The 26767-nt window shown below is 40.6% G+C and overlaps 1 protein-coding gene across 3 annotated transcripts; it reads left to right on the top strand.

Moving 5' to 3' along the window:
• The first annotated feature begins 4467 nt into the window (after positions 1–4467).
• klc3 (kinesin light chain 3) lies at positions 4468–26650 on the top strand. Of its 3 annotated transcripts, none has more exons than XM_084064434.1 (14): positions 4468–4726; positions 8654–8892; positions 9733–9798; positions 16638–16802; positions 17170–17245; positions 18923–19068; positions 19391–19473; positions 20275–20362; positions 21208–21309; positions 21682–21855; positions 23532–23631; positions 23747–23909; positions 24076–24142; positions 24266–26650. In XM_084064434.1, the coding sequence occupies exons 2-14, from the start codon at positions 8683–8685 to the stop codon at positions 24347–24349; spliced, it is 1524 nt and encodes a 507-aa protein (XP_083920560.1). In that variant the 5' UTR covers positions 4468–4726; positions 8654–8682; the 3' UTR covers positions 24350–26650. The 3 variants fall into 3 exon arrangements, with proteins under 3 accessions (XP_083920560.1, XP_083920559.1, XP_083920558.1); XM_084064433.1 differs by having other exon boundaries at positions 18917–19068; positions 24269–26650; XM_084064432.1 differs by having other exon boundaries at positions 18917–19068.
• The last annotated feature ends 117 nt before the right edge of the window (positions 26651–26767 follow it).

Raw genomic sequence — 26767 nt, 5'->3', positions numbered from 1 at the left:
CAAAGCAGGGGGGTGAAACCAAATTGTAACATTTTTTATTGATGATGAAAAACCTGTATTACGCACTTAAAAACATCATTCTCTTAACTATATTTCTGCACTGCATGTTTTATGGTTGACAATGTATTTCCCCCCGGTCCCCGAGCCACTTGACATTGGACTCCCCTATAGGCTGTGTGACATTGGCCTTGTGACAGCGGACGGCCAATGTCCCCAGGTCACGCTGGTGGCAGAGCGAATGAGGGCGGAGTAGGGTGTGGCCCACCTTATTCAAAAGTGAGCGCGAGCCACTTGGACAGCAGAGAGACAGGCATACAGGGCAGTGTGGAAGTGACAGCCAGAAGGGACGGTTGTGCACAGGAGGAGCAGACATACCACGGAGCAGAGGTGGGGAATACAGTGATCGCGGCACGTACCAAGCCACCAGCAGCGGACGGTGAGCAGACGGCGCAGTAGCAGCAGAGACGGGGAGGACAGACAGACGAACCAAGGAACGGAGGAGAGGTCCAGTGGCGATAACGTTGCGCGCTTCACACCCTCAAAGCCAGACGTACAGTCTGGCGGGCGAGTAAGTGTCCTTCTATGCAACGTTACCTTTATAAACCCACGGTCCTAAACCTCATATGTGAAATATACCTGAACAGATGAACTGGTTCTAGTTTCTATGATTGCAGGCAATACGCACGAAGACAAGAAGAGACAGTGATTCCTGGCCTAAACCCCCGCTCCAGTTAAACCCCCATATAAGGACATTCCCACCTTTTGCATTGAACCGTGATGAGTATATGACATATAGCAATTGAATTGGCACTTGGCACTTTACTGCTTCAGTAATAGTTGGCACTTTAACGCTAAATTCATTATTTATTTGCTATAGTTTGCACAAGCCCTGTCTGTTTTTAGTGTTTGGTGATTGTCTGTATTCCTGTATTTTAGTTAGTTAGTGGGCGCATTAGGAGGTTGAGGTTTTAGAATTAGTGTTATATTTTGTTTATGCTTTTCAATATTTTATGGCTTATAGACGCCACTGTATTAGCTTAATAAAATAGATTACCTTTTTATACAAACCTGTTTCCGTCCAGCTTTCTCCAAGGGATATGTGTTGAAGTGTTGTTCTCATTTAAAAGTATTGTACTTACCTGGGTAAACTCGAACCTGTGAATAGCCTAAGAAAGAGTGTTACAGAGGACCCTACCTCTTAAATAAAAAGGTGGCGTAGTCTTGCAGTACCTAACAAACAGTATTATTCTCACAGTAATTACGCACCCCGCACTTTACCGTGCAACTGATATTTTATTGTTGTGAGTTTAATGTGTATTGTTATTTATTTATTATTGAGACAAAGTAAAGAGTGTCAGCATTCTAAAAAGAAGTGGCAAGTTACATGTGACAACCTGGCCACCGTCACACATAGTCTTAGATATTTTAGGAATGTTTTACAAAGCATGTTAAACATGAACAAACACATTAACAGACAGTTGTAAATGATGAACTGTCTTCACTTTACTATAGGGCACATAATAACATGTATTAAGAATTTATAGATACTTTAGGAATGTTTAACAAAGCATATGTTAAACATGAACAAGCTACCAATAGCTTGTATGTATTATGTAACATTAGTTACAAATGATTTAATAATCATTTACAGATGTATTATACATGTCTTATTCATGAATAGTCATAAAATACCTTTATAGATGATTTGTAACCGTAGTTATAAAGGTTTTAGTAATCATTTACGAATGTCAACAAACAGGTTGTTAATGATTTCTTAATATTCTACAAACTACTTATAAACGTTTATAAATGCTTTATAACGGGTCATTATTGTAAAGTGCTACCAAAAAAGGTACTAAGTCCAGAGCTCGATGAATGTTAGGGACCAAAAAAAAAGTCACTACCAATCAACTTTAAATTGCCTGAAACGTACTCCTAACAGGTTTTTGGGGGAACAATTTTTTTTTCGTTTCGGTAGTGTCACTACCGAAACAGAAAAAAATGTACTAAGTCCAGAGCTCGATGAATGTTAGGGACCAAAAAAAAAGTCACTACCAATCAACTTTAAATTGCCTGAAACGTACTCCTAACAGGTTTTTGGGGGAAAACATTTTTTTTCTCGTTTCGGTAGTGTCACTACCGAAATGGAAAAAACAATTACTAAGTCCAGAGCTCGATGAATGTTAGGGACAAAAAAAAAAGTCACTACCAATCAACTTTAAATTGCCTGAAACGTACTCCTAACAGGTTTTTGGGGGAACAATTTTTTTTTCGTTTCGGTAGTGTCACTCCCGAAATGGAAAACATTTTACTAGTCCAGAGCTCTATGAATGTTAGGGACAAAAAAAAAAGTCACTACCAATCAACTTTAAATTGCCTGAAACGTACTCCTAACAGGTTTTTGGGGGAACATTTTTTTTTTCGTTTCGGTAGTGTCACTACCGAAACGGAAAAAAATGTACTAAGTCCAGAGCTCGATGAATGTTAGGGACCAAAAAAAAAGTCACTACCAATCAACTTTAAATTGCCTGAAACGTACTCCTAACAGGTTTTTGGGGGAACATTTTTTTTTTTCTTCGTTTCGGTAGTGTCACTACCGAAACGGAAATAAATGTACTAAGTCCAGAGCTCGATGAATGTTAGGGACCAAAAAAAAAGTCACTACCAATCAACTTTAAATTGCCTGAAATGTACTCCTAACAGGTTTTTGGGGGAACAATTTTTTTTTTCGTTTCGGTAGTGTCACTACCGAAACTGAAAAAAATGTACTAAGTCCAGAGCTCGCTGAATGTTAGGGACCAAAAGAAAAGTCACTACCAATCAACTTTAAATTGCCTGAAACGTACTCCTAACAGGTTTTTGGGGGAAAACATTTTTTTTCTCGTTTCGGTAGTGTCACTACCGAAATGGAAAAAAAAAATTGTTCCCGCAAAAACCTGTTAGGAGTACGTTTCAGGCAATTTAAAGTTGATTGGTAGTGACTTTTTGTCACTACCGAAACGGAAATAAATGTACTAAGTCCAGAGCTCGATGAATGTTAGGGACCAAAAAAAAAGTCACTACCAATCAACTTTAAATTGCCTGAAACGTACTCCTAACAGGTTTTTGGGGGAACAATTTTTTTTTCGTTTCGGTAGTGTCACTACCGAAACGGAAAAAAAATTACTAAGTCCAGAGCTCGATGAATGTTAGGGACCAAAAAAACAGTCACTACCAATCAACTTTAAATTGCCTGAAACGTACTCCTAACAGGTTTTTGGGGGAACACATTTTTTTTTTGGTTTCGGTAGTGTCACTACCGAAACGGAAATAAATGTACTAAGTCCAGAGCTCGATGAATGTTAGGGACCAAAAAAAAAGTCACTACCAATCAACTTTAAATTGCCTGAAACGTACTCCTAACAGGTTTTTGGGGGAATTTTTTTTTTTCTTTCGGTAGTGTCACTACCGAAACGGAAAAAAATGTACTAAGTCCAGAGCTCGATGAATGTTAGGGACCAAAAAAAAGTCACTACCAATCAACTTTAAATTGCCTGAAACGTACTCCTAACAGGTTTTTGGGGGAACATTTTTTTTTTCGTTTCCGGAAAATGTTTTACTAAGTCCAGAGCTCGATGAATGTTAGGGACCAAAAAAAAAGTCACTACCAATCAACTTTAAATTGCCTGAAACGTACTCCTAACAGGTTTTTGGGGGAACAATTTTTTTCTTTCGTTTCGGTAGTGTCACTACCGAAACGGAAATAAATGTACTGAGTCCAGAGCTCGATGAATGTTAGGGACCAAAAAAAAAGTCACTACCAATCAACTTTAAATTGCCTGAAACGTACTCCTAACAGGTTTTTGGGGGATTTTTTTTTTTCCGTTTCGGTAGTGTCACTACCGAAGAGGTAATTAAGACTGGCTCTCTACTGATTCTTTAGCTTACTTTAGGCACCTATAGTGGTTCTATATAGAGATACGACTGAACTGCTGGTTTTTGGAATATAGTAATGTATTTGATGATGCACAGCTCATCCCCTGCCCCTTAGCTGAGACAGAGATGAAGCAGGGACCCCCTCTACATAGCCTATTTCAGATTCAACTTTTTTGTTTACGTGGTCTGCTCTAGGCTAAAGGCTAAAGTTCTCCTCAGAAAAGGGATGCTAGGGTTCAAGTGGTTAAGGTAAAAAAAAAATCATATCACACAAGATTTGGCGGACCCCCTGTAGTAACTCTGAGGACCCCCTAGGGGTCCCGGAAGACCCCTGACATAGATAGCCTTTGATTAAATGCGAATTTGCAAACGCTAGATGGTGGCAAATCGCCTTCCTCTGGGAGTCGGGACTCCGTCTGTCCCTGGTGGTTGATCTGGGCTGATCTGGGCCCAAGTGGCAGCAGTTCATCTGGGCGGCAGATAGATGGCCTTATCCCGGGATGACATGCCGCGCGGTGCATGGTGGGAAGGAAACGCTTGGATCAGGTAAAGCTGTAATGACAGAAGAACCGTCTGAGCCTCTGGAGGAAGAAGAAGAACCAGCAGCAGCAGGTTGAATGATCTACAATCCTTACTTCACCACCGGCCCACATCATCACTCCTTTAACACCGCAACATCACCTCATCACACAACGGAATAATAGATGATCTGAGCCGTTATGTTTAATGTGGCCCCATGGTGTTCAAATATAACAAAGCGGAGTGAATACAACAAGGGCTCGAAGCCAGGAGTTTATGCTACTAATAACAGGTGAGCTATAAATAACTTTTTTATTTATGTGTGTGTGTGTGTGTGTGTGTGTGTGTGTGTGTGTGTGTGTGTGTGTGTGTGTGTGTGTGTGTGTGTGTGTGTGTGTGTGTGTGTGTGTGTGTGTGTGTGTGTGTGTGTGTGTGTGTGTGTGTGTGTGTGTGTGTATGTGTTGTTGACATATATCCTGTGATCATAACACCGTTTTCCCCCATTATTGTTGCAGCGATCATTACATATTTATGATCAACATGCTATAACGCGCAGCTTATTGCATTGTTGTTAACGGCGACATGATGTATCACAGGACAAACACATGATATCATGTGAACTAGTCGTCATTGTATTTGTAGCCGACGTGCCCCATTGTTTTGCACTTTATTATTCTCTGTGATCATCGTTATAGTCGGTCGGACAGACGTGGAAACACGCAGGCCTGTTGCGCCGCCCATCGTAAACAAAACGCATGGAGACGAGATGACAACAACTCTGTTGTTCCGTTCACATCGATGGCTTTTTAAACGCCATCGGGAGACCGTTAGAGATCTCATCTTATTATCTGATTATCATCTCCTCCTCGTCCTGCACTTCTTTTCTTCATGACGGTTTCACTGCTAGCTTCAGTTCTGTCTATTTTATGATTTGAACGATGATATTACACGGAGTGTTTGGAAGTGACTGTGGGTGGCAGCTGGCCACCACCACTAGGGATTATAGGGCAATGGACGTTAACCAGGGGTCATCGCCATGCTGGCCTGTGGTGGACATTTTTGTCAACATTCTATTTTTGCCATGGACATACAAATGAGTGGATTGTAATATTACCTGAAACACATAAAGAGCCATAGCCTTAAATTACCTTTACAGGTATGTAACTCTGAGAGTGCACACATGGGTCCATTTGGTTCCATTTGTACACTCTCAGAGTTATGGGGGTCCTTGAAAATGTTAGACAATCACTGTCCTAGTGGACTCCTAATGTGCCATAGTATCATAGTAAATCAATACATATTCTGAGGAAAACCTAGAGACTGACATTCAGTATTTGGGACAATAAGAACATTATAATGTTATGTCAACAAACAAACAAAAAATTGCCACAGACAAGGCCATGTCTTGCCACGGATGTGTACGGACACATTGATGACCCCTGAGTCATCAACACGTTGTCAATGGCCAGGACTCAGGAGTGTCACTCCAATACGTCCATTAGTTCATGATGATTCATCAGATATGTTCAAGACAACAGTGATAGACCTTGTTCACTGTTATAGTTGACCTGAGGCTATAGGGTTGGGCTGTACGTTGAAAGAATGAGGATGAGGTCACCTATATATGCACTATGGCAGCGGCTTAACCTATTGAATATCAGCTTCAAACAATAAAACCATTATGCAAATCTAACCCACTAGGACTGCTATTTGTCTTGATTCATGAAGTGATCGCCACTTACGTTTGACCTATTTATTTTTGTCTTTTTGAAGACTTATTCAGGGTTTATGATTGATATTGCTCCCACAGTTGGGGATGTCAATAATGTAGGCCTATTACATGCATTATGTTAACAGGTAACATGAGTAGGCTAGTAATTAGCCCCAGGTCCCCAGGACGGCTGACACCAAGCGTTCATGTATGTCTAAATCTGAGTAAATCTTATGTTCTGTATTATGTTTTACTTCCCTATCTATCTGCAACATCTTCCCCTTGTCCACTTCCCTTTTGTTGTTTTTCAGTCTTAGCAATGGCAAGTAGGCCTATACTGTAAATTGACACCCCAATATGACAGCATGTGACATCCTGATCCTAGGCTAGCAAATAGGCAGAAAATATAACCAAACTAAATAGATGACAGTAAAATAGCCAAATCTACAAGCCCACAAGGGCTCACACATCACAATGTGTTGTGAGCTTGTAGATCTGCAATCTACGCCATCGTACAACAAAGTATAAATCAGGCTTAAGAGTATGTCCTGCTCCTGCCTGTGTGTGTCTTTCCTTTCTAGCCCCTTCCTACGGTATCTCTCCTTCCTCTGTCCAATCCTCCGTCCTCGCCTCAGGTCAGACTAGAGAACAGAAACCAGAGAAGTGGAACCATGTTGTTATCTGGGGATGAGATCAACCTTACGTTGAACACCCTGCGGCACTGACTGCAGGCAGGGTGTTTTTTTTTTTTTTTGTCGCTGTAGGTGGAAACCTTGTATGTCCAAAACTGTTACTTTTCAGAAAAAAGAACCCATGTTCCAATGGATCCAATGTAGTTATTATTTAGTCATTGGTTCACTCATATTTAAACCCCACAGACACAGTTTCACTTTCACCTTCAAAATCTTTTCGAAAATAGCAAATTAGTCAACTACTGTACAAGTGTTGTGAGCTTGTAGACAGATACAATTTGCTTCTCCTTTTCCCTTACTCACTTCCTCCGAATCGGCATCCTTTATATCCCACATCATCACTTTACAATTCTACATCAATATTTTTTTTGATGCACCTAGATGATCATTTTTACATTATGTTATGTTTTGTTTGATCTTGTTTGATCTCCTTCTTACTTGCCCCCCCCCCCCCCCCCCCACCCCTCTTCTTCCTCCCCCCTCTTCTTTCTATGGAAATAACGTTGCGATGGGAACGATGTACAAAAACGAATTTCACCCACTTTTTTACCTTGTAAACCTGTGATGTGACAATAAACCTGATTCTGATTCTAATTATGTCATATCAGGGTTATTATTATATAACATGTTGATGCATGTAAACTTGGGTTCATTGTATTTGCCATTGGGCCCTTTTCACAGCAGACAGACAGACATTTGGATGGGTAAACACACAGCTGAAGTGTAGTTTAATTTATGGGTGTGTTTAATTTAGGTATTAGGCTACTCCTGTGTTGTTAACTTTATGCTGACATACAGAAATGCCTAAATGAAACACACCCCACAATTAAAGTTATCACCTTCAGCCATGGACGGATTTTGGACAGGGCCAGTGCCCATGGGCCCTTGACTACGAGGCTGATCGACAATTGACTGAAATATATATACAGTACATATACATATTATGTAGGTTAACACTCAAATATTTGGGCCCCTCAGCCTATACCTTACAAGGCCCCTCCTATATGGCCATCTGACTAAAAAGACAATTTTTTTTAGGATTTATTTTTACATGCAAATAAATATCATGTAAATACTGTACGATATAGTCTGTAAATACTGTATGATAAAATGTCTACAGGTGCTTTCTCGACCCACACCTTACAACTCGAGTAGTCTGCTTGTGTGCCCATTCGACGGACCGTTCTGGATGGCATGTGGAGGGCCCCCTAAAAGTTAATTGGCCCAGGGGCTTCCGTGAGTCGTAATGCATCCCTGCCTTCTGCTGTGAAAAGGGTCCATTATTCATTATTCATTTGTCACATTGCTCTGAAGCACAGGTGGTACTGAAAGTGTGGTGGGTACATTAGGTTTAACAAATCAGGACAAATCAGATAGTGTCACATGGGTTTGACACAGAAGAGCAGGCTTTACTAAATTTACATGCAGTTACTGTTTCCCCTTGATTGTCTAAATGTATTAAGCATGATAATGTATTGTTCTATGTAACAAGCTCCACCCATATGCTAGTCCAAAGAGGTTAAATGCGCTTTTTGTGACCACCGCTCTACTCTTCTGGTGTCTGTTCTCTTAAAACATAACAAACATTGGCAAGTGAAGGGTCGCACTCAGAGTGACAAGATCAAGCAGTTCTTTTTCTCCATATGCCTTAACGTTCCGGCTATCCAGCCTTGGTCAGTGCCACGCTGACAAAGCCAATGTTAGTCCAAGGAGGTTCAAACAATACCTTTTGCATTAAGGGGGATAAAATATGTTATTACAACTGCTTCTACTGGTACTACTTGTACTAATGCTACTACTTCATACCAATTTCCAGGTCAGAAGAGGAAATCTAGACGTTGAACCATGTTATCCGGTGAGGAACTTCTTTGCAGCACACAGCAGGTTATAGCTGGGCTGGAGGCGCTGCGAGGAGAAAACCACACTCTACTGGAGAAACTGCAGGATGCGATGGAGAGCAGATCAGCGGCAGAAAGTGGCAGTGTGGAACAAGAGAAAAGCTGCATCATCAGCCAATCACTGGAGAGGATAGAGCTGGGACTGGGGGAGGCCCAGGTAAAGACGGAGCAGAATCGAAAAGCACAGCTGAATAATAGACCAATAAAAGACCAGGCCAAGTGAACGACAGAGCAGAACTGAACAGAATTGATCTCTTTACTGCAGTAGAATACTTTTCTTGTTATGGATTAGAATGAATAGTTTAGAAGAAAATGGAATAGTCATAGATCTGTACCCATCTCTTTCACTGCTCCCATATTATTGTCCTCCCGCCCTGTCTCTCTAGTCTATAACACATTACTAAACAGAAGACAGAATCTCTACCTGGTTCAGATAATTGCCCTTTAAAAAACAAGTTGACTTGATATCAAACGAGATTCAGATTAAACTCTTTTGAGTGTCCACACCAAGTGGGGTCCGGGAACCCCCAGGGGTACTTGAGGGGGTTCCAGGGGGTCCCCAGCTAAATGATGGACAGGAACCAAGTGGACCCTTATGGGTGTGTAACTCTGAGAGTGTAACAAATGGAACCAAATGGACACTCTAAGAGTTAAATTAACATTGATTATACAATACGAATTGGAGTCCCAGAGGTATAAATGCCATTAAATGGGGGTCCGTAGCCTAATGCATGTCAAACTGGGGGTCCTTGAAATTAAAATGGTTGAGAATCACTGCTAGAGAGCTGTAAAAACCTTCTCTTATTAGGGTCCCTGGCATATCTTATCAAATGGGGGTCCGTGGGGTAATAAGTGTCAATTTGAGGGTCCTTGACATGAAAAAGTTTGAGAACCACTGGTCCACACCATCCATGGTGGGGTTTTTCTTTTTGAGCAAACAAAAAGATTTCTCTATAGGCTGTTTGCCCTCACTACATGCATTCTCTCCTCCCTCCAGGTCATGATGGCACTGTCAGCCCACCTGAGTTCTCTTGAGGCAGAGAAACAGAAGCTACGTGCACAGGTGAGAGGACTCTGAAGAAAAATAGATACAGTATGGAAGAAGCTGATACAGTGGTGTCCAGTCAAGTGCAACAGGCACCAGCGCTGGAACTGGCCCGCCAGCGATAATATCTGGCCTGCCAAATTATTTTGTAAATCATTAATGAAAATAAATAATATCTGGCTGGCAGTCCCACATACACTCACACGTACACTCACACAAGCTTAAGAGGTCATGCCACAAAGCTAATTTGATTGACACAACTTTATACATCACCAAAATTGAAAATGGCCACGGTGCATGTTACCAAATATTAGCATTGCTGTATGTATATTTGTGACCCAGCAGATTTGGTCACATTTTCAGAAAACCCATAATAAATTCATTTAAAAAAATGAAGTTGTTGAGTTGTAGAAATTATTGGAAAGTCAAGACTGCCATGACATAACGTTCTGTCATGGCAAGTGTATGTAAACTGTAAGTAGGATATCGACGGCAATGGCTTTGCGTTGATGAAATCTGGTAAGATGAACGCATAGTTCTCTTTCCATTCTTTGAATGTACTCCTTTCACTGTCAACTTTCCTCTTTTAGACTTTTGGATGAAAAGCCTCTCTCACGTTTAAAAAACAGACCAAAACTTGGCAATGTTTCACATACCTTAAACGATACACTTCTCTCTGTTCTAAGAAGAGACCTTGAACCCTGAAAGAGCTCTTGTTCGAAAAGGAGTCTGTCTCCAGATAAAATGTTTTTTTTAAAACTTTTTGATTAACTAAATATCCTCTAAAGTATCACATTCAAGGATGGTGCATGCACAAAATGATTACACAAGCATTTCTATCTGCCACTGTTACATTTGATTACACACGCACATCAGTAGTTTTACACGCATCTTTGTTTATTAACTTTCATAGCAATGTAGTTATTATTGCTTATGAGGTGGTTTGTTGCATGTTCCAACTCCTAAATTAACCATTGATTGTGTTTTGGCCTGTCATCTAATTACTACGATGGTGTCACGCAGTGAAAATATCTGATCCACAAGCTCATAACACATTGCAAAGATCTGCTATTTTCACCATTACATTTATTTTATTTATTTGCCATGCCCAAAATAGGGACTCCAGGTTGAAAGTGATTAATGCAGGTTTTCATTCTAACCAAGAACTAAACTTCTGTTTTCGTCACTAGTCACTTTTCGTCACTACCGAAACGGAAAAAAAAAATCACAAAAAAATCACTACCAATCAGCTTTAAATTTCCTGAAACGTGCTCCTAACAAGTTTTTGGGGGAACAATTGTTTTTCTGTTTTCGTCACTCGTCACTTTTCGTCACTACCGAAACAGAAAAAAAAAATCACAAAAAAATCACTACCAATCAGCTTTAAATTGCCTGAAACGTGCTCCTAACAGGTTTTTGGGGGAACAATTTTTTTTCTGTTTTCGTCACTCGTCACTTTTCGTCACTACCGAAACGGAAAAAAAAAATCACAAAAAAATCACTACCAATCAGCTTTAAATTGCCTGAAACGTGCTCCTAAAAGGTGTTTGGGGGAACATTTTTTTTTTCTGTTTTCGTCACTCGTCACTTTTCGTCACTACCGAAACGGAAAAAAAATTCACAAAAAAATCAATACCAATCAGCTTTAAATTGCCTGAAACGTGCTCCTAACAGGTTTTTGGGGGAACAATTTTTTTTCTGTTTTCGTCACTCGTCACTAGTCGTCACTACCGAAACGGGAAAAAAAATCCACAAAAAAATCACTACCAATCAGCTTTAAATTGCCTGAAACGTGCTCCTAACAGGTTTTTGGGGGAACATTTTTTTTTCTGTTTTCGTCACTCGTCACTTTTCGTCACTACCGAAAGGGAAAAAAAAAATCACTACCAATCAGCTTTAAATTGCCTGAAACGTGCACTACCGAAACGGAAAAAGTGTTGGTAGTGATTTTTTTGTGAATTTTTTTTTCCGTTTCGGTAGTGACGAAAAGTGACGAGTGACGAAAACAGAAAAAACATTGTTCCCCCAAAAACCTGTTAGGAGCACGTTTCAGGCAATTTAAAGCTGATTGGTAGTGATTTTTTTGTGATTTTTCTTTTCCGTTTCGGTAGTGACGAAAAGTGACGAGTGACGAAAACAGAAAAAAAATTGTTCCCCCAAAAACCTGTTAGGAGCACGTTTCAGGCAATTTAAAGCTGATTGGTAGTGATTTTTTTGTGATTTTTTTTCCCCCGTTTCGGTAGTGACGACTAGTGACGAGTGACGAAAACAGAAAAAAAATTGTTCCCCCAAAAACCTTTTAGGAGCACGTTTCAGGCAATTTAAAGCTGATTGGTAGTGATTTTTTTGTGAATTTATTTTCCGTTTCGGTAGTGACGAAAAGTGACGAGTGACGAAAACAGAAAAAAAAATTGTTCCCCCAAAAACCTGTTAGGAGCACGTTTCAGGCAATTTAAAGCTGATTGGTAGTGATCTTTTTGTGATTTTCTTTTTCCGTTTCGGTAGTGACGACTAGTGACGAGTGACGAAAACAGAAAAAAAAATGTTCCCCCAAAAACCTGTTAGGAGCACGTTTCAGGCAATTTAAAGCTGATTGGTAGTGATCTTTTTGTGATTTTTTTTTTCCGTTTCGGTAGTGACGAAAAGCGACGAGTGACGAAAACAGAAAAAAAATTATTCCCCCAAAAACCTGTTAGGAGCACGTTCCAGGCAATTTAAAGCTGATTGGTAGTGATTTTTTTGTGAATTTTTTTTCCCGTTTCGGTAGTGACGAAAAGTGACGAGTGACGAAAACAGAAAAAAAATTGTTCCCCCAAAAACCTGTTAGGAGCACGTTTCAGGCTATTTAAAGCTGATTGGTAGTGATTTTTTTGTGATTTTTTTCTTCCGTTTCGGTAGTGACGAAAAGTGACGAGTGACGAAAACAGAAAAAAAAATGTTCCCCCAAAAACCTGTTAGGAGCACGTTTCAGGCAATTTAAAGCTGATTGGTAGTGATTTTTTTGTGAATTTTTTTTTCCGTTTCGGTAGTGACGAAAAGCGACGAGTGACGAAAACAGAAAAAAAAATGTTCCCCCAAAAACTTTTTATGAGCACGTTTCAGGCAATTTAAAGCTGATTGGTAGTGATTTTTTTGTGATTTTTTTTCCCCGTTTCGGTAGTGACGAAAAGTGACGAGTGACGAAAACAGAAAAAAAATTGTTCCCCCAAAAACCTGTTAGGAGCACGTTCCAGGCAATTTAAAGCTGATTGGTAGTGATTTTTTTGTGAATTTTTTTCCCGTTTCGGTAGTGACGAAAAGTGACGAGTGACGAAAACAGAAAAAAAATTGTTCCCCCAAAAACCTGTTAGGAGCACGTTTCAGGCTATTTAAAGCTGATTGGTAGTGATTTTTTTGTGATTTTTTTTTTCCGTTTCGGTAGTGACGAAAAGTGACGAGTGACGAAAACAGAAAAAAAATTGTTCCCCCAAAAACCTGTTAGGAGCACGTTTCAGGCAATTTAAAGCTGATTGGTAGTGATTTTTTTGTGATTTTTTTTTTCCGTTTCGGTAGCGACGACTAGTGACGAGTGACGAAAACAGAAAAAAAATTGTTCCCCCAAAAACCCTTTAGGAGCACGTTTCAGGCAATTTAAAGCTGATTGGTAGTGATTTTTTTGTGAATTTTTTTTTCCGTTTCGGTAGTGACGAAAAGTGACGAGTGACGAAAACAGAAAAAAAAATTGTTCCCCCAAAAACCTGTTAGGAGCACGTTTCAGGAAATTTAAAGCTGATTGGTAGTGATTTTTTTGTGATTTTTCTTTTTCCGTTTCGGTAGTGACGACTAGTGACGAGTGACGAAAACAGAAAAAAAAATGTTCCCCCAAAAACCTGTTAGGAGCACGTTTCAGGCAATTTAAAGCTGATTGGTAGTGATTTTTTTTTCCCGTTTCGGTAGTGACGAAAAGTGACGAGTGACGAAAACAGAAAAAAAATTGTTCCCCCAAAAACCTGTTAGGAGCACGTTCCGGGCAATTTAAAGCTGATTGGTAGTGATTTTTTTGTGAATTTTTTTTCCCGTTTCGGTAGTGACGAAAAGTGACGAGTGACGAAAACAGAAAAAAAATTGTTCCCCCAAAAACCTGTTAGGAGCACGTTTCAGGCAATTTAAAGCTGATTGGTAGTGATTTTTTTGTGAATTTTTTTTTCCGTTTCGGTAGTGACGAAAAGTGACGAGTAACGAAAACAGAAAAAAAAAATGTTCCCCCAAAAACCTGTTAGGAGCACGTTTCAGGAAATTTAAAGCTGATTGGTAGTTGCGACCGTAGGTCGCATTTACTATAGAAACCTGCTCCAGGTGTCCGTGCGTCCCTCCGTCACACACGTCACACTTTTGCCCTGCTCATATCTCCGCACCCGTTGCCCCGATCCATGCCAGATTTTGCACACACACTCCTTACCTGCCAAACTACACCCTCCAAGGACCCCCGGAGCTCCAGGGACCCCCAGCTGCCTCGGGGACCCCCAAGTGTAAAAAATCAGCACGTCACACTTTTGCCCTGCTCATATCTCCGCACCCGTTGCCCCGATCCATGCCAGATTTTGCACACACACTCCTTACCTGCCAAACTACACCCTCCAAGGACCCCCGGAGCTCCAGGGACCCCCAGCTGCCTCGGGGACCCCCAAGTGTAAAAAATGAGCACATGTGGACAAATTACCAAATGACCACCCCAACGGGGCTGCTCACGGGGCATTCCCGGGGACCACCCACTCCTGGTGCTCCAGAACGGATGCAAAAGTGGTGGCGCCCCCAGTGGAGGACCCCCTGCCACTGCAGCTCACATAAAATGCCGTAACTCGGGCTAGGAGCGTCCGGGAGAGCCGCGGCCGGTACCTATTCGTCCGCCAAGGCAACGCGGACACCCCACCCCTAATTTCTCACATGGCCCTCTTCTAGCGCCACCTTCAGGCCGCTTTTCACAACACATTTTTGCCCACTACTCCTACAGTTTTGCCCCTAAAAACACGCAAATTGCTACACACTACACAGTATGTGTACACTCATGTCATCAACATGCCTGCCACCACATTTCTTAGACCACCAAACAAAACTATACATTGCCCACACAACTAGGAACCAATCGCCGTTACAGCCCTCTTCTGTATACATGTGACCTACGGTCGCTTATCTCCCGATTAGGGAGTCTTACTGGTGATTTTTTTTTCCCGTTTCGGTAGTGACGACTAGTGACGAGTGACGAAAACAGAAAAAAAAATGTTCCCCCAAAAACCTGTTAGGAGCACGTTTCAGGCAATTTAAAGCTGATTGGTAGTGATTTTTTTTTTCCGTTTCGGTAGTGACGAAAAGTGACGAGTGACGAAAACAGAAAAATAATTGTTCCCCCAAAAACCTGTTAGGAGCACGTTTCAGGCAATTTAAAGCTGATTGGTAGTGATTTTTTTGTGAATTTTTTTTTCCGTTTCGGTAGTGACGAAAAGCGACGAGTGACGAAAACAGAAAAAAGAATGTTCCCCCAAAAACCTTTTAGGAGCACGTTTCAGGCAATTTAAAGCTGATTGGTAGTGATTTTTTTGTGATTGTTTTTTTCCGTTTCGGTAGTGACGAAAAGTGACGAGTGACGAAAACAGAAAAAAAAATGTTCCCCCAAAAACCTGTTAGGAGCACGTTCCAGGCAATTTAAAGCTGATTGGTAGTGATTTTTTTGTGAATTTTTTTTCCCGTTTCGGTAGTGACGAAAAGTGACGAGTGACGAAAACAGAAAAAAAATTGTTCCCCCTAAAACCTGTTAGGAGCACGTTTCAGGCTATTTAAAGCTGATTGGTAGTGATTTTTTTGTGATTTTTTTTTTTCATTACGGTAGTGACAAAGTGACGAGTGACGAAAACAGAAAAAAAAATGTTCCCCCAAAAACCTGTTAGGAGCACGTTTCAGGCTATTTAAAGCTGATTGGTGGTGACTTTTTTGTGAATTATTTTTTTCCGTTTCGGTAGTGACGAAAAGTGACGAGTGACCAAAACAGAAAAAAAATGGTTCCCCCAAAAACCTGTTAGGAGCACGTTTCAGGCAATTTAAAGCTGATTGGTAGTGATTTTTTTGTGATTTTTTTTTTCTGTTTCGGTAGTGACGAAAAGTGACGAGTGACGAAAACAGAAAAAAAAATGTTCCCCCAAAAACTTGTTAGGAGCACGTTTCAGGCAATTTAAAGCTGATTGGTAGTGATTTTTTTGTGATTTTCTTTTTCCGTTTCGGTAGTGACGAAAAGTGACGAGTGACGAAAACAGAAAAAAAATTGTTCCCCCAAAAACCTGTTAGGAGCACGTTTCAGGCAATTTAAAGCTGATTGGTAGTGATTTTTTTGTGATTTTTTTTTCCCGTTTCGGTAGTGACGACTAGTGACGAGTGACGAAAACAGAAAAAAAAATGTTCCCCCAAAAACCTGTTAGGAGCACGTTTCAGGCAATTTAAAGCTGATTGGTAGTGATTTTTTTGTGATTTTTTTTTTCCGTTTCGGTAGTGACGAAAAGTGACGAGTGACGAAAACAGAAAAAAAAATGTTCCCCCAAAAACCTTTTAGGAGCACGTTTCAGGCAAACTGATTTCCAACACAATAGCACACAGTCAAAATGTTTTGTCTTTGTTTGATAGAAAACCTGTTACACTTGATTTATTGTTTTATAAATAAATGCACATGCGTGAATGACTATTTCCTATATGTAAATATATCATGCAATACTAATGAGCTCCTATATTAAAATGCCTATTTTTGTCACCTGCTGCTCCTCTGTGCACGAGAACAGGGCATTCTCTGCAAGTAAAGCTTTAAAAACTAGTTTTCTTATTCTCTTCCTCCTCAGGTGCGTCGGCTCTGTCAGGAGAACCAGTGGCTGAGAGACGAGCTGGCTGGAGCCCAGCAGCATCTACAGGACAGAGAACAAGAGCTGGTCACTCTGGAGGAAAACAACAGACACCTCCAGTTCATGTCTTCCATTCGCAAATATGACCAGGACGAGCCACCACTGGTGAGACAGACAAAACTACAAAATTATTAGTTTTTTCTAAATTATAGTATTATGTGTTACGTACTTTGAGATAAATATACATCTAAAAATGTTTTGATTATCTACACACTACTATATCATATGGGATATTATCGAGTATGGGCCCAAGCCTAGTTTGCACCAGCATGAGTTTACTAATATTACATGCAAACATCAACCTCTACATGAGCCATACTAAAAATATGCCTAGATCATCTGTCGGTCAGTCCGTCCGTCCATCCGTCCGTCCAGTCTTTCATAAACAAGCATGCTAAAATCAGCTGGTTTATATAACCAGTTACGGATTTTTTATGACGAAGTGGAGTTTGTTTCTTTTCTTGTCCAACAGGATGATAAGGACACCTCCTCCACAAAGGAATCTCTAGATGACCTCTTTCCTACTGAGGAGGAGGAACAGTCACAGAGTGAGTTCTACATTGCTGTTTGATTGTTTCTCAGTGTCTGTACAGTAGGTCAGTAATCCTACTACCACTCTCTGCACCAGTGGTTCTCAAACTATTTTTTATGTCAAATTAATTGGCCACGGACCCCCATCTGACAATATTTTGTGCTAGGGACCCCGTAGCACAAAATGCTTAAAATGCTTAAAACATTTTCACTTTTCTTTTTGAAAATGGCAGATCTACAACGATGTGAGCTTGAAGATCGATCATTTTAACATATATATTGGGTTAAAGTGGTTAAACAAATTTTGATGCTATATTAACTCATATTGTTGGGGACCCCCAGGAACCCCTTCAAGGTCTCCTGGCGGTCCCCGGACCCCACTTTGAGAACCACTGCTCTACACAGTCAAATCTGGTGTGTAGAACACTTTTAACGTTTAGTCTCGCAATACTTTATGAATGCTCTCATGATGGAAAGGTATATTTGAGGCAACAGCTCTTCACAAGACCTCGGGACAATTTCTGTAGTGATGATGTCACATTTTGAGCATTGCTGTTACTCATGTGGTGAGGAATCATTTACTCCGTGGGTGAAACTGCACATTATGCAGGCCCTGCTTTTCAGTTGAGCTTAAATGCTTATCCAACAGCATAGTGTCTGTTAGAATAGTGGTTTTCAACCTGTGGGTCGGGACCCCCAGGGGGGTCCCCACATGATTTTGGGGGCGTCGCCAGATGACAGTGAAGTGACAATTTAAGGACTTTTAAAACCGCTTTAATACCTCTGAAAAGAAAGAAAAGAAAAAAATACCATTAGTGCATCAAAAGTAATATAAAAACTGGTCAAATATTGGCCAAATTGTCAAATGCATCTTATTGTCAATAATAAGAGGCAACAAATGTAAAAATAGCCGATCTACAAGATCACAACGTTACGTCTCGCGTTGCGAGGCGCTGTGAGCTTGTAGATCTGCTATTTTCACAATAGTTAGTTGTGGGACAGAGTCAAACAAAATGTAATGCCTCAACTCCTACAATTCCAAGTGCTTGTCAAGGTTGGGGGGTCCCCAGTTCAAATGTGATTATTTTGGGGGGGTGGCGGCTTGAAAAGGTGGAGAACCACTGTGTTAGAACAGGCCTGTGCTAATGTGTCTCCCTCGCTGGTCTACTTGTTGGGTAGACAGACAAGCAGACACACACAAGACACACACACACACACACACACACACACACACACACACACACACACACACAGTGAGCCTACATTCTGGCACTGGGCCTGTGTCAGATTAGACAGCGGCCACCTGGCTTAACCCTTTAAGACCTGGAACTGTGTCATTTTTAGATTTGAGCTAAAAAGCATTATTTTACACTTTGGGCTATTCAAAAATAGCAGATATACAAGCTCATAGCGTGGCACCGAGTGCCGCGCTACGAGCTTGTAGATCTGCTATTTTTGAAAATTCGTGAAAATGTGTGCAAATCTTTGAATATATATATTTTTAAAGCGAACATTTTAACTCAAATCTTTGCTTCTGGGGGGTCCCTGGAACAACATATTTTGATGGGGGTCCACGGCCAAATACATATCATTTTGGGGGTCCTTGACATGAAAACATTTGTGCGGGGGTTTCTTTGTACAGTGTCGTATGCGTCCATGTTTATCACCTTCCATCTTCTTCTGTCCAGGTTCAGTGTCACAGCCCCACCAAAGCAGCGCCGTGGCAGCAGCGCAGCAGGGCGGCTATGAGATCCCGGCCCGTCTCAGAACCCTACACAACCTGGTCATCCAGTACGCTTCCCAGGGACGCTACGAGGTCGCTGTACCACTTTGCAAACAGGTGTGTCCTAGGTTTATATATCCGTATGTTCAGATTCAAGTCAGTTGAGTTCAATAATATATACATTTTGGCAATATATAGAAACGTATCGTCGCTGTCGTGCAGAAACCTCTTATCTCCATATTCTAACTTTTTGTGTTTTTTTTTTGTAAATTAACGCCCTACTTGATCATACAACAGCGTCACACAAAAGTATAAAAAAGTTGCAGATCTGCAAGCTTAACCCATTAAGACCTGAGGCGATTCTTAAAAATGTTTTCTAAATCCTAATTTTTGAAAAAAAATCTAAAAAAAAAGATAACATTTCATCACTCTTCAACAGGCCCTGGAAGACCTGGAAAAAACCTCAGGACACAGCCACCCAGATGTAGCCACCATGCTAAACATACTAGCACTGGTTTACAGGTGAGGCTCGCACGTGAGAATAGTAACGTTAGACACCCACCAGGCACGCACGCATAAGCGCACGGACGCTGGTTTTCTTCTGCTCCATGTTAATGTAACAGAGTTGTTCACTACCTCAGCCTGATGGCCTGAAAGTCTAATATCTCCCCTGAGTGAAAGGGATAACCCTTTGGCTTAGTGGTTAAGATGTTGGCTTTCCACGCGGGAGACCTGTGTTCGAATCCCGGGCGTTACATTAATGAATGCAGCCGTTCTCGCTGGGCGTGCACGGACACTCTACTCGCGTATGTGAATATTCTTTTTTTTTTATACTATACAGGAAGTACAAAAACAAGGCCCTCTCACAGGCTGTTGAAACACCATTTTCCTTGTGGTAATGCAGAGAGTTTACACCACCAGTGATGTGAAAAAAACAAACTGATTTGGAAACCATCATCACTGTTGTGCTGACACACACACACACACACGCACACACACACACACACACACGCACGCACGCATCTGCCCGAATGAAGTCGGGAGGAACTGCTACTGTAGCAGGTAATCTTGCTACTGTACCTCTCAAGCTTATTTATCAGTTTTGATCAGAATTCGAGTGCTATTCAAAAATAACATAATAGTTGAGTACTAGATTGTATTTTGAAACCTGTGTGTGTGTGTGTGTGTGTGTGTGTGTGTGTGTGTGTGTGTGTGTGTGTGTGTGTGTGTGTGTGTGTGTGTGTGTGTGTGTGTGTGTGTGTGTGTCAGTTTCATTACGATAACATGCACTGAAGCGCTACATGGTGTTTCTGTTTTCTGCAGGGACCAGAACAAGTACAAAGAGGCAGCAAATCTACTGAATGATGCTCTGGCGATCAGAGAGAAAACTCTGGGAATGGACCATCCAGCTGTAGGTCATCCACCCCAACACTCACACCTACTCGGATGGACAATGATGACTAAGGAGTTGACTTAGCATTGTTCATTTTAAATACATAGGAACTCATTGTCAGGAAGCTCCTTTTGACCTGTAGCTCAGTGGTTCTCAACCTTTTCAGGCTGTGACCCCCCAAAATAGTCACTCTTAACAGGGGCACGGAAATATGATCACATCTCCCCTATTCTTGCCTCACTGGCTCCCTGTTCGTTACAGGATTCAGTTTAAGACTTTAATGTTTGTCTTTAAGTCTTTAAATGGGCTGGCACCATTATACATATCCGAACTTCTACCTCCCAAAAATGGTACAAGGGTCTTGTCACTCCTTAAGGTCCCAGCAACAAAGTTGAAAACACGCGGAGATAGATCATTTTCCTCCACAGCGCCCACACTGTGGAACAAGCTGCCACCCCATGTTAGAGTGTCTCAAACCCTGCCTGTGTTTAAATCACGTTTGAAAACTCACTTGTTCTCCTTGGCGTTTGAAAATTCAGATTGAGAAGCTGCTGCTTCCCCCAGGCATTGTGTCAAATGTTGTTTTGTTTATTGTGTGTGTTCTCTTGTTTATTTTAGTATTTTACTGAGTGTACAGCACTTTGGTTCAACACTGTTGTTTTTAAATGTGCTCTATAAATAAAGTGGATTGGATTGGATTGGATGTAGGAGTTGAGGCATTCAATTTAGTTTGACTCGGTTCCACAGATATATATTGTGAAAAAAGCAGATCTACAGGTTTTTCTTTGTGGTATTAAAAAGATCTTAAACGTCCTTAAATTGTCACTTCACTGTCATCTGTCCCCGTTTATGTGTGTCTACAGGTGGCAGCAACACTGAACAACCTAGCAGTGCTTTATGGGAAGAGAGGGAAATATAAGGAAGCAGAACCACTTTGCAAGAGAGCTCTGGAGATCCGAGAGAAGGTGATACAACTATCAAAAACAAATATCGTCTCTGTCCGGTGGAAACCTCAGATATCCAAAACCGTCACTTTTCAGGATTCAAATTCAAAAATAGCTAAAGTAGCAGATCGACAAGCTCAAACTTGTGGATCTGCTACTTTATATGCTTTTGTGTGACGCTTCAGGATTCAAATTCAAAAATAGCTAAAGTAGCAGATCGACAAGCTCAAGCTTGTGGATCTGCTACTTTATATGCTTTTGTGTGACGCTGTAGTATGATCAAGTAGGACATTCATTTACGAAAAAAACACAAAAGGTTAAAATATGGAGACAAGAGGTTTCTGCCCGATGGTTCATAGCGCAACTAACCTGGTCTCTCTGAAATGTTCCTAGGTCCTTGGCACTGACCACCCAGATGTTGCAAAGCAACTAAACAACCTGGCCCTACTGTGTCAGAACCAAGGGAAGTACCAAGAGGTGGAGCAGTACTATGAACGGGCCCTGCACATCTACCAGAGCCGACTGGGACCCGATGACGCCAACGTAGCCAAGACCAAGAACAACCTGGTGGGTGGAACTGAACGGACTGCACTAAAGCAAACTGAAAGAGACAATGCACTGTGTACACATATTCACAGTGGTGGAAAAAGTACTCAAATTCTTTACTTAAGTAAAAGTACCGATACTGCAATATATAAGTACTCTGTTACAAGTAAAAGTCCAAAATTAAAAATGTACTTGAGTAAAAGTACAAAAGTATTGGCATCAAAATGTACTTAAAGTACCAAAAGTAAAAGTACTAAATATTTGAAAATAGCCGATCTACAAGCTCACAACGCGTCGCGACGCGTTGTGAGCTTCTCATGCTTTGAAGGAGGCATGAGCTCAATTCTGGGCTCTCCCTAGGCTGGCAGAGGGAGAGTAGTGCCCAGGATTACATAGGCATTTAGCGCTGGGTGAAAAAATGGGTTACAAAATCGTGGGATAAGATAAGTAAGACCTCGGCAAAGATACAACCATTGATTAATCAATGATAAATATGCCCAAATATGTATTTTCAAAAATGTCAAGGTTATTGTATAAGGGTTAAGGTTGTTACACACCGGCGAATATAGCGAATATAAGCAAAATTCGGACTCGTTCCGAATAGTTAAAAGACGCTTTTTCGCTCCATGTACGGAGCCATTGACTTTATAAGGTTTAAAAAAAAAACGCATTATTCGCACGAAAAAATCGCCCCGGTGTGTAAGGACCTTTATTGTTATTTCAAGAACTTGACATTCATTAACATTTACAAGGGATAACACAAAGTATTGTAACAACATATACACCTTCCACATTGTAAGGACAAGTGGAAAAAAGTAAGCAAACTGACAGTGAAAAAAATTGTAATGATTGCTTGCTCACAAGAATGTATCCTTAGTTTATTAATGCCAATGGCTGAATATGCACTCTCAAATAAAAAATACACAGTTTGGACAGGTAGCAGTCACACTGTGAGGGTAAAGTGAGTCAGTCAGCCTATTTAAATATGATCAGGTGTGGTGAAATGGCAAGTTGGGTAAATGGTTTCATGGGAATTGGAGTTATGAACCAGTAACTCTTCTACAGTTTTGATGAATTATTTTAGTTGCAGTGATGTCACACCCTGGTGACATCACTGTAAAAAGGGGAAGGGAATCGACATGAGTGTGCTGGAGGTGCAAACAAAGGTGCTTCTTCCATGGATTTTGTTCCTTATTGTGGCTCAGGAAACAAATATTTGGACACCCTGTCTCCATTTTTCATAAGATTGTTGTTGATGCAAGTTCCTACACTACTGTTATGACCCCGTAACAACGGCCCCGTACCGAACCGAACGGCCCGTACCGAATGAACTGAAATTAGTTTTCGTTTTTTTTAGGGTTAAATTGGTTAAACAGATTTTGATGCTATATTAACACATTTAGTTGGAACCCCCTCAAGGACGCCTGGGGGTCTGCGGACCCCACTTTGAGAACCGAAAAAGTATCTACCGTGGCACCAAAATATCCAGCCGAACCGTGAATTTTGTGAACCGTACCCCTAGTACCGTTGAACCCCAGTACTTAACCATCATTTTTGCACTAGGACAGAAAAGAACTCTCAATATATATGATCGGTCTCACAGACAGTTTGCACCTACAAGACAACGGCAGACTCGGCCACTCCCCCAAATGTGTGTCTCAAAGAATAAAAATATAAATATATCTTTCTCCATCAAGGCATCATGCTACCTGAAGCAAGGGAAGTATAGGCAGGCTGAAGCTCTCTACAAAGAAATTCTGACAAGAGCACATGAAAAGGAGTTTGGATCTGTTGAAGGTAAAAATGCTCTCAATCTCTCTGTTTGCCCATTAATCGGTTTCTATTTGGAGTAGCATTTGTGTGTGTCTGTCTGACTATGTTTCACTTTGTCCATCTATTTGTCCTACTGTAGGTGACGGTCGTCCTACGTGGTCCAGTTCGGAGGATGGGCTGGGCACCCTGAAGCGCAGTGGCTCATTTACTAAGCTCAGGGAATCCATACGACGCAGCAGCGAGAAGCTGGTCCGCAAGCTCAAAGGAGTTGGGACACAGGATACAAGCCCAATGAATACTGGGTAAATAAGAGAGTATAAGGTCAGATCTGCTATTGCTGTATGGCACCATCTGTCGCTTTGCTTCTTGCTTTGTTCACATTTACCAAATAGTCCCCCCTCCCATTCTGATTAACTCAAAGGCTTGTTGGATTATTATTTATTTATACAGATTGTATTTGCTTTCCAGAATGAAGAGGGCCAACTCTCTGAATGTGTTGAATGTTGGAACCAGAGAGAGCCAAGAGGGTGCACAGGTGAGCAAAATGATCTATCAATTAGTTCATTCTATCCACACATTTGTCCTGCCATCCATCCAGACATAAGATAATGTAACATAAATATGTCTCGTGCGATCATGATCTTTTCTTTTTTTTCAGCAGACAATAGGCCTGAGCTACTCAGAGAGCTGTAACAGCTCCCTGAGCCTGGCTAGACGAGGCTCACTTGGCGGGGCCAGCTAGCTACGGTGCGCACGCACACACACACACACACACACACACACACACACACACACACACACACACACACACACACACACACACACACACACACACACACACACACACACACACACACACACACACACACACACACACACACACACACACACACACACACACACACACACACACACACCATCTTCATGACTAAATAGTGATCAAATCAGATTTTAAACTGGACTATATCATACATTTAATTTCATACTTTATACAAATCCGTAATTCAGAACAAACTGAAAGTACCTTCTCAGGATACTTTGTTAATGTAATCCAACACATTACTAATAACAATTTGATGCAAGTAGATTATATTTTGAAGGCAACTTTTCTAACCGTATTCACTCTCAACAGCAAAGATATATTTTTGAGGTAGACTTACCTTTCTCAGGTAGCAGTTGATATATACCGTATATTGGTATGTACATTGAAACACTGAATACACTTGGAATGATTCTATGCAGTGTGTTACAGCAAGAATATTGCTCTTAAAGTGTATACTGTATATTTGTACTTTTCATGCTAATTTTAAGAATGTGAAAATATATTTCCCACAATGTTGCACATTCCATTTGTAGCTCATTTCATGTTTCCTAGCTAATGTCAAACACGTTTTACATCTCTTAAACTATAATTACTAGAAATGTTTACGGCTGTATTTACATTTTGAGTGTATTGTTTTCAAGACAATAACACCTTTTGCTTGTTCAGAATTTACTATGTCAATCTTGAGCTGTCAAAACAAATGGAATATGCTCCTCATTGACATTGTACGGTAAAACAGCACATAAACAAACAAAAGCAAAGTTGATTCAGACAATATAGAACATCAGCTTTTATTTCAATTAAATATTTTATTTAATGCTGGTTACCACCTCAGTCTTATTGATGAGGACAGGAGAAATATTGGTGGCCCATTATGAGATAAGAGAAAAATGGCCAATGCGTGAATATGGTAAAAGCATCATACTGACTGTGACAGCTGTGCTGTTTAAAATGTCTCATTCCAAATTATTGAATGAATTGAAAGTATAATTACTAGAAATGTTTACTGCTGTATTTAAATTACAAGTGTATTGCTTTCAGGACAAAACACCTTTTAGTTATTCCGAATTTACCATGTCAATCTTGAGCTGTCAAAGCAAATGGAATATGGTACAATATGGTACGTTTAGTTAAGTTTTAATATGCAGTATGTGACAATGCAAACATTTTATAAGCATTTTATGAGCTATCTTGATACTTCAAAGTTAAGTGTTGTGTGACCGAGTGAACAATTAATTTCTATACATGTCACTTTAAAACACTGACAGGACCTAGGTGACCAAATACTTCTGGGTTCTGTTTAAAAATGCTGTATATGCATACAAACATTTTGACTGTACCCAGCCCTTTACAGAATAGTTGACATTTGTTGTTCATTTGGCACCGTATTCTATCAACTAATAATCTTTTATTTCAATGAAATGTTTTTAATGCTGGTTACCACCCCACAGTATCTTTTGATGGGGGAAAGGAGAATTATTGGTGGCCCATTATGTGATCAAAATTTAAAAGTAGACCCAAAGGATTTGTTGTAAGTGCATACTTACAAAAGAGACTTTGTACTTTTTACTGGTTAAGTAAGGGTTATAATATGCACTATATGTTCGTAGGTTGACTGGGGTTCCCAAGGGCTATACTTGGTCTGCCCTTTTTTTCCCCATCTACACCAAATCTCTTCACCGAAAAATAGCTATAATGTTCATCCCAGAAGAGACACTAGGGTTCATATGGTTAAACTGACAGATTTCAGTATGAATTTACATAATGATCTCTTCCTATAATAAAGAGAACAGCTCTCATCACACCCAAGAATAAACAGGACTGAAGGCCCCATCATCCGGTTTGTAGCCCCTTGAAAGTCCTCCCGTCCTCCCACTAGCAGTAACCCTGCTAGCTGATCAATCATTCTGTCTGTAATTAATAACTACTGAATCTGATTGTACATTTCCTTTGGTGGAACGTTTGTTATGACTGCACTTGCACAACCGCACTAATCAATGTAAAAGAGTCTGTTACCAGCCTAGCTAAAACTGCTAGAAGAAATGTTGCAAACTGAGAAAGGAGCACATGCTGTACACTTTATACCTGATTTATGTACTTTGTTGAGAGGGCATCAACTCAACTCAATGCTGTGCTGTTTTATGGGGGGGAAAAATATTTTTTGTATTTTGTATCTGGAAACTGATATGTAAAATAAAGTATGTTACTTTGAGTCTTGAAGCCTTTGCCGGCTCTGTTTTTACAGTTCACAATGCCATTTGTGTCTTTGTACTGAACAAATGTCAGCTTCTATCGTTAAACTCAATTATAACAATAACTGAATGATAGTAAATTGTG

The sequence above is a fragment of the Gymnoscopelus microlampas genome, assembly GCF_963454915.1.
Source record: "Gymnoscopelus microlampas genome assembly, chromosome: 8".
Lineage (NCBI taxonomy): Eukaryota > Metazoa > Chordata > Actinopteri > Myctophiformes > Myctophidae > Gymnoscopelus > Gymnoscopelus microlampas.
The sequence above is the reverse complement of the archived record's forward strand: the minus strand, read 5'-3'. Positions and strand labels throughout refer to the sequence as shown.

What these genes read in the sequence shown, in the direction of transcription:
- klc3 (XM_084064432.1), top strand. Translation starts at nt 8,683, where the DNA reads ATGTTATCCGGTGAGGAACTTCTTTGCAGCACACAGCAGGTTATAGCT. An exon ending in ACCAGGACGAGCCACCACTG is followed by an intron (nt 16,803 to 17,169) that starts GTGAGACAGACA and finishes CTTGTCCAACAG; the next exon opens with GATGATAAGGACACCTCCTC. An exon ending in GGAGGAGGAACAGTCACAGA is followed by an intron (nt 17,246 to 18,916) that starts GTGAGTTCTACA and finishes TCTTCTGTCCAG; the next exon opens with GTTCAGTGTCACAGCCCCAC.